Raw genomic sequence first — 12,539 nt, forward strand, 5'->3', positions numbered from 1 at the left:
TGCGTGAGTACTAACCCTTTAATTGTACATTGCAAAAATATTAATTTAAAAAATATAATTTTTAATTAGGCTAGGGGAATTGTTTTCGTTATACAAATTTGTTACGGTGCAATCCTATACAAATTAAAAATAATATATAGAAAATTATAATAAGATGCTGTTTTCAATTTTCAAAATGTTGGTTGTCTGTGTATTTAAAAAATTACATATAATTATTAAAATTTGAATGTTTAAAAATTATAATCTAATTAAAATTTATATAAAATAATTTAATATTACAAAATAAAAATTAAAATAAGTTTTGTCCAATATGTTTCAAATATTGTAATAGTTCTTTTATTATGAGCATGAAAAGTTTGACAAAATAATTAAACATTATGTATAATTAAAGTGTTACTGCATTATCATATCAAACTACAAATCTACATAAATGGTTAAGAAAACTGCAAATCTATAAGGATTAGATTGAAAATTTATGGAGGTTGAAGGGGCCAAATATAAATTTATATTACTTTCAAGTTAAAATAAAGGGTTAATTCGAAACTTCAAAAACATATTTCGGTGGCAAATGCATTTTTTACCCTTTCTCTCTTTTTTTTTTCAAAAACTTGTGAAAGATTGGGAGAGTTGCAACATAGAAGATCGAGCACCCAAGACAAGATTTACAGGATCTGCTAGACACTGGTTCTAAGTGTTTGTCGATAAAAACTCCAATTCAGAAAGAGTTAGGTGATGCTGTAAAATGTTATGAAGACTACGAAAGTAACAACATAAGGTAGTTCCTTATTCTTTAAATTTTCCGATTTTCCTCAAAGAATGTGCCAACATTTTCCATCACTCTAGTATCTTAAATCAATTGATCCAACAAAGAGTTTTTCTTATTTATTTTTACATTGGAGGCTATATTAAGTTTCATTTATGTGCCTACAACCTGTTTGATGAAATGCGCAGCTGAGGAATGGACGTGGCTCATTGCTATTTAGAAGGCAATGCTGATGCCGTAGAGTTTTGCCTCCACGATGGGTACCAACATGTATTGGCGGCTTCAACGTACACCCTGCAAGAAGGTGAGCAACCAATCCGAGCTGGTAGCATTTCATTATTCGATGTTAATGCCGAAAAGGGTAATCTCGAGTTGTTTCATCGCGTGGACACTGCTGGGATTTTTGATATTAAGTGGAGCACAGTTGGAAGCAATGTGGGTCCTCTCCTTGCTCAAGCTGATGCTGATGGGTACTTGAGAATCTATAGTTTAGAGGGTTGCTCTAATGAAGAGAAACCTAGAGGTATGTTTCAAGCTTACGTAACATTTTATGTATTTTTCTTAGTCTTGTTTTCATCACTGTAAGTAATTCAGAATTTTGAAACTCATTTTGCTATGCTTGGAAGTCCATATTGAAGATTCTAGTGATTCGATTGCAGATTATCTAATTAGTTGGGAGAACAAAAATCATGCCTTGCATGCTTTAACATTCATGTCTTTATGTTGTTTAATCCATGGTAATCAACTTCAAGGAAGTAATTATGGGGTAGGTAATGATCAATTATCCCACTAACGAGAAAAAAAAATACAAGGTACCTGAATTGATGAACTAAAATTACTCAACCTCAGGTGTGAATGTCAAATGCGAGTTTATGCCCAACATGGTATATTCACCCTTTTTTTAGGTTGTTCCATGTATTTGAAAGAATCTTTGGAAGGTCATATCATACTGTTGTGTAATTCATCTAACAGAAGCATCAAACACGAATACTTCTAGAAAATTGAAGAGTCGAAATAACTTAGATCATACAAACTTCTATATTAGTTTCTTTCTACTTTAAATTAGTGTTAGAGCATATGTTAATATCTTTCACTAATTTAGATTAGTGCAAGAGCATACTAATACTGGTGTTCAGTTCAATTTGTCATCTATTTTCTGCGACTCCTTAAATATTGTTAGGATAGGTTTTCTTTTTAAACCCATAGTATCCCATGTCACATTGGACTTAGGACTAATCCCTATCAACCCGAGAGCGATTAAAGTAAAACCCTCACAACAAGCCAAGTGTGCTTTGCTTAAGTGAACTTTATCCCTATCAATGATGCTTTAGGTAACTGACTTTCACCCCTTTTGAGATGGCTATGAAAGGTACAATATTACCCCTTTGATCAAATATATTCTTATGTTGCCATTGTTAGAGAAAATTTGTTGCTTATGGAGCTGATGTTTAGCCTTTTTCTTTTCTTTTTTTTTTTTTGTCTTTTTTAAATATTCCCTGGATTTATTTTTCTTCAATGCAGGAGGCTTTCTTAATGAAGTGTGTGGTGAAAAAATAAGCTCCTCCATGTGTCTTTTCCTGGATTGGAACCCAGCAGCCACATCTATCTCAGTCGGACTTTCTGATGGTTCTGTTTCAATAATTACACTTGCAGAGTCCAAAATAGAAAAATTACTAGAGTGGAAGGCACATGATTTTGAGCTTTGGACTACTTGCTTTGACATTCACCAACCACAATTAGTATATACAGGATCGGATGACTGCAAATTCAGCTGTTGGGATATGCGGGATAATCCATCCGGGATGGTTTTCCAGAATTCCAAGGTGCATAAGATGGGAGTTTGTTGCATTGCCAAGAGCCCCACTGACCCAAATACCATACTTACAGGTAGCTATGATGAATACTTGAGGGTATGGGATCTAAGGTGCATCTCAAGACCAGTGAATGAAACTTCAGTTTGTCTTGGAGGAGGAGTTTGGAGAATCAAGCACCATCCTTTTGTGTCAGGTTTGGTCTTAGCAGCGTGTATGCATAACGGATTTGCAATCGTCAAGATTGGAGACGAGAAACCGGAAGTTGTTGAAGCTTACAGTCAGCATGGCTCACTTGCATACGGGGCAGATTGGCAGCGAGCAAAGTTATTACCACGAGGCAGTACTATTGTGGCTACTTGCTCATTTTACGACCGGCTTCTTCGCGTATGGAGGCCAAAAAGTGATTTTTGCTGCATTTAACCACGTCTCGTTATCTGAGTTCACACACTAGGAACCAATTATGTTGGTTTAGGAAATATTATTTTTCAAACTAAGATATGTATTGCCTACATACGATCATATCTTTCTTCCTTCCAACCAAGTATGACAAGTCGTTTTGCCCATATATATGCTATTATTCATGGGACTTTTGTGTTATGTGGCTTCAAACTTCAAACATCTGCAGTTAAAGACAATAATTTATGTATGTTATCGGAACTTGACTTGCTTGCTAGTTTGAATTTAACGAGCAATAATTGAACAAAGTTTATTTTTTGAGTTAAATTCAAATACCTTGCAAATATATGAACGAATGTATGAACAAACTTACAAGTTTGCTATTAGCTTTTAAGTTATATAAATTTAACAAAAAAAAAACCACTGAATTAACATTTTGACTTTGTACGAAACTTCTTTTGTTTTTTTTGTTAAAATATGCTTCAAGTCCTTGTAGTTTTAAAATTTTGGAATTTAGTTCCTCCATTAATATTTTTAGGAATTTAAAGTTTTGTTCATCTTTTAGATGAGAAATTATATCTATTATTATTTACCTATTCTCTAGAAAGGGTATTTTAGATTTTCTCAATTGATTGTATTGGCTAGTTGTTAAACTAGCTTCCTTATCTATCCCCAAAAAAAAAAAAATCATTTGCTTAAACACTTTCTAATTATTTAAATTTAGGTAATTTGAGCTAGATTTAATTCTTGTACTTTTAGAGTTTTGAAAGTTCAATTTATATTGTTAATAAATCTCTTATATTTTAATATTCAAAATATTAATTTAAAATTAAGATTCAATTGATGGTACATATTTACCTTTAAAAAATTGATTATACATATTTAAATTTAACTGAAATCAATTAAAATATTATTAATTAAATTTTTAAGTAAAAAAGTATGGAATGGAATTGCAAAGACGCTATATATCAAAAGGCCAAAGAGTACAGGGACTGAGGGTAGAATTATACATTTGAGCTAACACCTTGTCATCTACCGAGTGGCACCGCCGCTTTAAACTTTAAAGAAACCAATTTGTTACAAAATCGTTTCCAGCATCAGCGGTATCTTCTGTTTCGCGACACTGAATTTTGATTAATGGAAGGCTCTGAAAAACATGAAGAAACCCACTCAAATGTAAGTTTTTTTTTCTTTCAATTCAATCCAATTCAATTTTTCTTAATTGATTTTCTTTTTTCATAATATGAACATGATATAATCTTGATTCTATTCAAATATGACCATAGCTGTCAGTTAAAAAGAAATGAAAGCCCTTTATCATTTCTACGATGTGCTTATAATTTCTCTTGATTTTGAAATATTATGTTCTCTTGATTTCTCCAAGTTTCTGAAATTTTCTTGGAGCTTTTGTTATGAATTTGAGTCATGGTTTAAGTTGATTTGGTAATGCTTATATGTGGATATCTTAGTTACCCTAACTTATTAGCATAGACATTTTTTTATATTTAATGGATCCTTATATCGAAGTAATTAGCCAATTTTATGGCTAAAGTGTTATATGCTGACTTCAGTGTTTCTAAATCAGAGAACCGAAAGATTAGCTGGAACTGTAAACTGGGGCACAGCCACTGTCATTGGAGTGTTTGCAGGCATGTTATATGGAGGTAGTAAGGAAGCTGCTGCTTCAGTTGTAAGTTGTTTTTTTTTTTTTTTTTTTGGTATAAAAGACCTTCAATTTGGTTCATAGGGAGTTGCAAGAATGTTTGAATGTGATATAATTTGTATATAATAGAGGTCTTTACAGTCCTGGCAATTGTTTTCTTTTGGTTGCAATCATGTGATTGCCCTTTCTTCCTTCAAAGCTGCCTTTGTTCATGATTATTGGGTTTCTTTTGAGATCAATTATGTCCATATTAATGGTTAATTCATGTGCCTATTCTTATTCTGCTGTGTTTTTTTATTGAAACGTTGGAATTCTTTGGTAGAGCAAAGATGCAGAAGTAATGTTGAAGCTTGGCAGCACTCCAGATAAACGAGAGCAGTATCGGTTGATGCGAGATGCAATGGAAAAAAGGTTTATCCGAGTCACTCGTGGCTCAATTGTAGGTGGAATTCGACTTGGAATGTTCACTGCTGGGTTCTATGGTTTACAGAATTTGTTGGCTGAGAAACGAGGTGTCCATGATGTATTCAATGTTGTTGGCGCTGGTTCAGCAACTGCTGCAGCCTTTGGTCTAATTAGTAATAATTCATACCTAATTAAACTATCTTTAGAAGTTGCAAGAATTTTCCTATGAGTTCTAGCTTAGTTAATCTCTATCACCAACTTCTTTCACAATTGAAATTGGAACCTTGGTAACAGAACAAATGGATAATATATCATCCTCATCTGTATTTAACTTCTTCCTTTCCTTTATTGGTTGATGTCCTGCAGTGCCTGGGTCTCTTCAATGGCGTGCAAGGAATGTGGTGCTAGGTTCGGTTCTTGGAGCAGCTATATGTTTTCCTCTTGGTAACTAATTTGCACTTTATAATGTTATATGGCTATTTTCTTGAATTAGCAATGAAGTGATTGTCTCCAATGGCTCTTTATGTAACTGCTGTGTAACCAATTGCTCATTTTCAAAATTAGCATGTCACTATAAGGAGTATGTTAGTTTGATAAGGAGAGGTGGAGAAGTGAGTTCATGTAAAATAGTATTTGCAAATTTTCTGCCAACTGATTCAATCACGAGCCAATATTACCATAAATACTTTCAAAGGTGACAGTAAAAGGAATCTAGTTGCATTTTGTGATTTTAGATTGTTAGTGTTAGAATTTTAAAAGACAGGACAGCTGATTTATAGGGCTGTGGCTGGGCATATAATATAGAGGTTGCATTTTGTGACAGGATGGATCCACTTGAAGCTTGTAGAGAAAGCAAATGAAGGGAATATGGCTGCTAAAAGTTCAGGTGAAATTGGAGAAGCAAAGAGTGGTCTTGGGGCTGCCATTGATCGGCTTGAAGAAAACTTGAATAAGTAGACCCACCAATTTTTGCATAGATAGAGAACACTACTGACAGCATTGGCATGGAACTAAATTTACTGCTTTTGGCAATGTATTCATTGTTTTTAAGGGCTAAAGTTTTGCATGGGATAAAGGGCTGAGGAGGTTGGAAATATGGAACTGTTATTTGTGCAATCTTATTCTCTTGCTATTGCAAATGTAGTATAAATGTTGTTGGTGATGCTCTATTGTTAATCATCTTATTGTCTGAAATCTTTAGAGTAGAATGAAAACTATTGTCTGATCTAGTGTTTGCCTTTTCTGAAGATTCATCGATGATAAGATTTATTGAGACGGTTTTATCATGAAATTCAAATGTGTGTTTATTATATTCTGTGCCTTAACTGATTGACCACTTGGATTTCTTCTTTTGCTTGTTTGTTTTGTTTTGTTCTGGGCACATCTAAGGCTGGAGATACTTTTAAACAAAGATCGTTCTGCATATTGCTATGTCTTTTGTCTAATGGTGAAACCCATAAACCATCATTCAGCAGAGTTTAGTTCAGACCCTCGAACTTTGGTTCTCTTGTTCGTGATCTTCTTAACCACAATTCCAGTTATTGGGATCATAGTAGAACCCTTAATCTTCTTGATCCTAACCGCGCTAAATACCTTTTTAGCAGAACTTTCTCTCCAAAGCTCTTCTCCTAGGGAAATCGACCAAAAAGCATGGTTGAATTTATGGCGTGTCAAGCTTCCGTTAAAGATTTTCTTTTAGAAATTGTGCATTAATTACATTCAAACTAAAGCAAATTAGTAAGTACCTATCGAATAAACTTGTCATAGGTGTCATAAGGTATGAAAATTTGTTTGAGTTAAATCTGTTCATCTAATATGATATATTTTATCTCATAATAATTATTACATTTTTATTATAAAAAGCCAATTACTAATAAATAATAGTTAAATAATTTGTCCTAAATCAATGATTCATGATCACATTACTTTTTCATCTATTATGTAATGTTAATGAGAAAATATCATTCACCACTATCTCATGCAAAAGTCGATACATCGTATACCCAATGTATCAACTTTCAGCTCTTAGTTATTTAAACTCGTACTTTTAATATATCAAAATATACGAATCATGCATATATAGTCAGTTACTTACTCAATATTAAGATAAGTCACGGTATAAATGTCATAAGTGAATTAATCCATAAACGAATCTAGGATTAATTCTACTTAGCTCTTGTTTGATGTATTACTAATACGAGACAATCATATATGTCTTTATTTTTAGGAATAAACCACTCGATACATGTTTGGACTTTGATAGATGGCATAATAATCATTTAATCGATTTTCTCAATTTTGATTCACCATATTATGAACCTTTTAAATTATTTACTACAAAAGTTGTCTTCTTATGTTACATTCCGATCATGTAATACAACTTAATATTAGTTAAACATTAAGTAATTAATAAGTTAATATTTATTTACATTTTGTTTTGCGTGTAAAACCGTTCAGAACAAAGACAAATAATATCAATGTGAATAATTGAATTTTATTTAATGAAATATGTTTGAAAACCATCATAGGTCTCTTAGTTTTTTTTTTTGACCATTCTTATTCACACCATATTCACCAGGGATAGACTTGATAACTGCAAAATATTATCCATAGGTTTTCACCGCAAGATAAACTTATTGTTTCAATAATGAAACATGATTCTCATCTAACCAAATATTAATTCATTTGTCGGTGAAGTTTTTGTGCCCAAAAGCAGATCATGGCAATAGATCATGAGTTCCATTTTTTTGATCCTCCGATGTTGCCACGGCAGCTTTTTAGATCCGAAACTTGACAATCTTACGTACGCAACTAATCAGCACAATATTAGAGGGGAAAAAAAGGCCTTGTACTATGTTAGATACTTAACAATCGTATCTAAAATTATATTTGGAAAGAAGAAAAGTAAAAGGAAATGAGAGAAAAATAGAATCTTGAAAATCAATTGTTTTAATTATCTGCTTGCAACATAACAAGGAAATATAAAATTATACAGTGGGTATCCTTTGGATCCCATTTTAGTCATGGTGAGATGGAAGTCTTGAATGATATGCTGTCCACACCACACTGGTTTGCTATTTGAGAAGCACCCACTGAGAAAATCTGAACGTATAGGTGGCTGACAATTTAACTACTTTTTTTTGTCCATTGAAAATTTTGCTTCTTACTGAAGTATTTAATCTCATTATTACCATTGTTTTTAATTTAAACTTAAATACTGTTACATTAGAGAGTTGTTAAAAGCTTATTTGTGACCTTTTTTTAAGCCTTTTTCAAGCTTAAATGCTTGCTTTTCGGAGCTAAGCTTTGGTACTTGTTTGTGAAGTCTTTCGAGCACGAGCTTTACTACTTACTCCCCTTGCCTTGGTGCTTTTTGGAGGTCCCAGACCTGGAGTCTTTAACAGGAAAATAAAGCATTAAGCTCGAATAAAATTAGGTTTCCACAAACGTACTACACAGAGATACAAGATTAGGCAATTGACATTCGATCAAAGGATGCACTAAAACAATTAGTCCGTAACAAAAGCTAGGCCATAGCAGGCAAATCATGAGACTTGCTCGCATGAATGATGACTCCCCAACCATCTATCAATAATGGATACATTGAAACAACCGGAATGGGCACTCTTTATCATTGATTTGTCGTGGAGGGTCCATAATCATTCATCATTCCATGATCCCAAGTTGTTGAAGAATCCGTAAGTGTCTTTTCCGGCATCAGAACATCCTTGGTCTTGCCAGCAGTCAAGGGACAAGAGCTTAGTGTTTGGCTTCACGTCCGTTGCATGCTGATCTTCATTTGCAGCATAAGGAAACGTCATCCTCTGATAAGTGTCCATGAAAGTAATAGTATTAACATTGCCATCAAGGGACATCCCATATGGAGAGCAATCCCCAAGTCCTCCAATCATACCCAACTCACCATTCCCCATAACGTCATAGTTCCTAGACAAGAAATCGATCGGCCCTGGGTTTTCAAGCAGTGGGTTGTATTTACTCTCAATGAAGTTAGTATTACTACCATGAATACCAAGTATGTTATTAAGGTGAGAAAGGTGCATTTCTGGTAACGAAAGGTGAAGATCAGTGGGATTATGAGGCATAGATGACCCGGCAGAGTTGTTGGCTGATTGATCATTTGATCTTTTAGTAGTAGCGACTTTCTTGTTCTTTCTACACCCTCCACCGACAGGAATGTTCCTTAGTGTTCCGCCCTTGGTCCAGTACCTCCTACAAGTCTTGCAAAAGTACCTCGGCTGGGAGAGGCTGTAATTGTTGTAGTAGCAAAACTTGGTGTGGGTGGAGTCACACCTTGGGCACTTGACAGCTTGTTCCTGCGGAGGTCTTAGCCTCCTTTCTATCAATGGCCTTGAGCATGTGAGAATATCCCCACATGGGGATGAAGAATCCATTCCTGGCTCCTCCTGAGTCATTCCCTAAACATGGAAAAAGTGTCAGTAGTGTGCAGTTTAACCATTAATCTATTAATTTATTATATATGTTAGCACTAGACATTCTTTGTCCTTTTTAGGCGGCAGATAATGCAATGACTAGATATTCCTTTATCCTGTCACGTTTTCAACTAGATTGTCTGAACTTAAAAAATACTACCAGAATAAACTAGTTGTACAATAATTGCTAAATAAGACCCGAAAAAGTTTACTATTGTCAAAATTAATGTGTTTTTCATTGTACTATTTAGGATTAAACTGCCCAAAAAAAGTGCTTTTGCTTGGTTATAGATGTAATAAATCTAAATGTGTTCAATAAAAATGCGAGCTTGTACTCCAAAATCATTCATTCCATGTCGAAGTTATTGAAAGTTCAAAAGCATATATTAAATGCTTCTAATAATTAACACTGTTTAATATGCAATGCATGGAGTCATGCTCATTATGCTAGATGTCAGGCTAGGCAAAACGAGGCATTCCAAGCGCCAAGTACTGTAATAAGCATACCTGAAGCCAATCAGATGAATCCATGCAAACTTGAAGAGAATTAAAACCCATCAAACAAACAAACAAACTGAAAACCAAATATACGCAATGCAAAAAATTTGATCTCCCTCTCACGCTTTATCTTCACTAACACTTTTTCTAAATATGCCACTAAATACAATAGAGAAAGGGATAGAGAGCAGATCAAAGGCAGAAGAAGAGAGAGTGAGGGAGGGAGGGATATCAGAAAGGGAAATGGCCTGTCAGATACAGGGAGGAAGCTGTAAATAAGAAGGAAGAAAAAGGTCTAGAGAGAGAGAGAGAGTCGCTGCAATCCCTTCCATTCTTAGTCGTCGGTGGGCTAAAACAATTATATTATCCTATGGGGCCAACAATGCTGTACAATCCAAGGACAGAGGTCCCACTTATTAGATCTTTACGAATACTCAGCTTGAAAATGTAGGACTTTGATGTCACCTTGGTCGTCCTGTTGGGACAACCTTAGCCGTGTGATCATTTGTTAAGAGTATGTCAGAAATATCGGCATTGGTAGGGGTATAACACTGAAAACACATGTTTTGACGTCACCCACCATCCACCCACAATAGGAGAAGAAAGAATTATAGTTTATGTGGGGGTGTTTTTCGATAAAGAAGAGAAGGGCATATCGAAAGAGCACTCCACTTGCGGGTCCAATTTCAGTAACTCTCACATTTGTTCTTGGATTCTAAAACCAGACAAATATTGAATACGACACTTGATTCCTAGCTTGGCTAGAACACAGAGTCCCTTTGGACAACCAATTTCAGTAACTAGCTTCAGGATCACACTTGCCCAAGAGGGCCCAACATCCCCATTTGACAGGTGAATAAAGTGCCCACGTTTCACCCTACACTTGACACTTCCTTGGAGTAAACTCCATCATTAATTTTCCTTTTGGGTTCAGAAAATAATGATCTCCCAATCATAACACAATGCCCCCTTTTTTTCTCTTCTTGGATCCCCCCTAATTCCCAAAAAGGAAGGCAAGGTATTTTGGAGTCACAGTAAGTGACTAATCATTTGTTAATCCATTAAGTTGCTCTCATGATGATGTTTGTTGAAATCTTTAAAATTTTGAACTACTGTACTATTTGGTTAAGTATGAGTAATGTGAAAGAGGGTTTGGGTTACTTTTTGAAATAATAGATACGTATGAGATTTGAGGATCATTTCAGGCATGCACCGCATTTAAAAAATTTAACCAATAGTTGTATCTTGTGCTAAGGGTAGTGATAGTGGACTAGAAAGATTTCGTTGCCTGATAGTGACAAAAATCAATGTGAAATCATGGATTTTTGGACTTGGATCAAACTGTTAGTTACTTCATTCGTAAGAAAAATATATAGTCAAATTAACCATTTGGATGTGAGACTTGGCTTTGCTTCATTGTCTATTTCCTGTCTGTTTTTTTTCCTCAAACCAAATAATATATCGTAATGTGGAATATATTTAGTATCGTTGTTTTAAAATTTTTTCCTCTTTTCATGAATAATATAGTAATAAGGAAGTATTATATCTCATACAACTTTTCTACCTCAATTATCTATATATGTATATATAGCAACAAAGAAAGGTGAACACTACAGCTCATTATGATCCAATTAGTAAATATAATCTCAAGAATACATTGATTACCCGATTCAATAAATTAACAATTTTATATTAATATATAATTTATTATAAATTTATTGAATAAATAAAGCATTCTCAAACTCTAAATTTTATTTATTTAAAATTATGTATTTATATAAATTCAAAACTATATATATTTTAAGAAAATTACATCCCAATAAATCCTATTGCGTTTTTACAAAATAAAAATTACTCTTATGAGATTACATTTTATTGATTTAATGAATTGTATTCTAATTTTTGTTTCTCGTACAAAATCTATCTGTGTTCGAAGTAATATTCTCGAATTAACTCTTATGTATATTTTGATTTATTGCTCTAATTTTTGTTTATCATTAGATATTCAAATTAGTAAACAGCATTATTACACGCACACCCTATGATTAGTCGTCGTGTAAGCTCCAATATGAAGTCAAAGCTAAACTGAAGGTGCACTGTGGGTTATACGAAAGCATTTTCAAAATTTTAAACTGAAACCAAGTGAGCCTTGAGCTTTAGCCATGCATATAGAGTATTTATTTTACATAGCTTTATCATCTGTGTACAGAATCAAGCAAATAAGGTGAGGAGGGTGGAGAGCATGATGAGATTCTGGTGTGGTGGTTTCTTAGTCAGCATGAGGAATGATGAGAGTGGAGTGGTGGTCAAACAATCCAATTTTGTAAAGAGTGTATAGTTAGTTAATCGGGGTTCTCTTCTTCTCTTTGGTATCTTATCATTGATCCTATGCTCCTTTTAAGCACATGAAAGGCAATCATGCACCAAACCCAGAGGAGGTCCACTCATCAACTGGGTTTCTATCCATGATTGCTTGGAAAAAAAACTAAAAAGGTTTCTGCAATTGATGTCGAAATTGACTCTTGATCCAATTGCTTTTCATTGCTTGC

At 34.1% G+C, this 12,539-nt stretch overlaps 3 protein-coding genes across 3 annotated transcripts; 2 read left to right on the forward strand and 1 right to left on the reverse strand.

The window, feature by feature from the left end:
- Window positions 1-460: 460 nt before the first annotated feature.
- Window positions 461-3,300, forward strand: LOC105800017 (uncharacterized). The gene is made up of 3 exons (XM_012630873.2): window positions 461-775; window positions 952-1,286; window positions 2,285-3,300. The coding sequence occupies exons 2-3, from the start codon at window positions 959-961 to the stop codon at window positions 2,995-2,997; spliced, it is 1,041 nt and encodes a 346-aa protein (XP_012486327.1). The 5' UTR covers window positions 461-775; window positions 952-958; the 3' UTR covers window positions 2,998-3,300.
- A 674-nt stretch (window positions 3,301-3,974) lies between these two features.
- Window positions 3,975-6,351, forward strand: LOC105800019 (uncharacterized). Its single transcript, XM_012630877.2, has 5 exons — window positions 3,975-4,149; window positions 4,559-4,663; window positions 4,959-5,214; window positions 5,408-5,485; window positions 5,865-6,351. The coding sequence occupies exons 1-5, from the start codon at window positions 4,111-4,113 to the stop codon at window positions 5,996-5,998; spliced, it is 612 nt and encodes a 203-aa protein (XP_012486331.1). The 5' UTR covers window positions 3,975-4,110; the 3' UTR covers window positions 5,999-6,351.
- Window positions 6,352-8,437: 2,086 nt separating this feature from the next.
- LOC105800018 (dof zinc finger protein DOF5.6) lies at window positions 8,438-10,336 on the reverse strand. The gene is made up of 2 exons (XM_012630875.2): window positions 10,000-10,336; window positions 8,438-9,477 (listed from the first exon to the last, which is right to left on the reverse strand). Exons 1-2 carry the CDS (start codon window positions 10,048-10,050, stop codon window positions 8,701-8,703), a joined length of 828 nt encoding a protein of 275 aa, XP_012486329.1. The 5' UTR covers window positions 10,051-10,336; the 3' UTR covers window positions 8,438-8,700.
- Between the last annotated feature and the right edge of the window lie 2,203 nt (window positions 10,337-12,539).

Source organism: Gossypium raimondii, chromosome 9 (assembly GCF_025698545.1).
Source record: "Gossypium raimondii isolate GPD5lz chromosome 9, ASM2569854v1, whole genome shotgun sequence".
In the NCBI taxonomy this organism is placed as follows: domain Eukaryota; kingdom Viridiplantae; phylum Streptophyta; class Magnoliopsida; order Malvales; family Malvaceae; genus Gossypium; species Gossypium raimondii.

Coding starts and splice junctions, on each gene's coding strand:
- LOC105800019 (XM_012630877.2), top strand. CDS start 4,111: ATGGAAGGCTCTGAAAAACATGAAGAAACCCACTCAAAT. Junction 5,215..5,407: donor TGCAGCCTTTGGTCTAATTA/GTAATAATTCAT, acceptor GATGTCCTGCAG/TGCCTGGGTCTCTTCAATGG. Junction 5,486..5,864: donor AGCTATATGTTTTCCTCTTG/GTAACTAATTTG, acceptor ATTTTGTGACAG/GATGGATCCACTTGAAGCTT.
- LOC105800017 (XM_012630873.2), top strand. CDS start 959: ATGGACGTGGCTCATTGCTATTTAGAAGGCAATGCTGATGCCGTAGAG. Junction 1,287..2,284: donor TAATGAAGAGAAACCTAGAG/GTATGTTTCAAG, acceptor TCTTCAATGCAG/GAGGCTTTCTTAATGAAGTG.
- LOC105800018 (XM_012630875.2), bottom strand. CDS start 10,050: ATGGGTTTTAATTCTCTTCAAGTTTGCATGGATTCATCTGATTGGCTT. Junction 9,478..9,999: donor ATTCATCTGATTGGCTTCAG/GTATGCTTATTA, acceptor TTCCATGTTTAG/GGAATGACTCAGGAGGAGCC.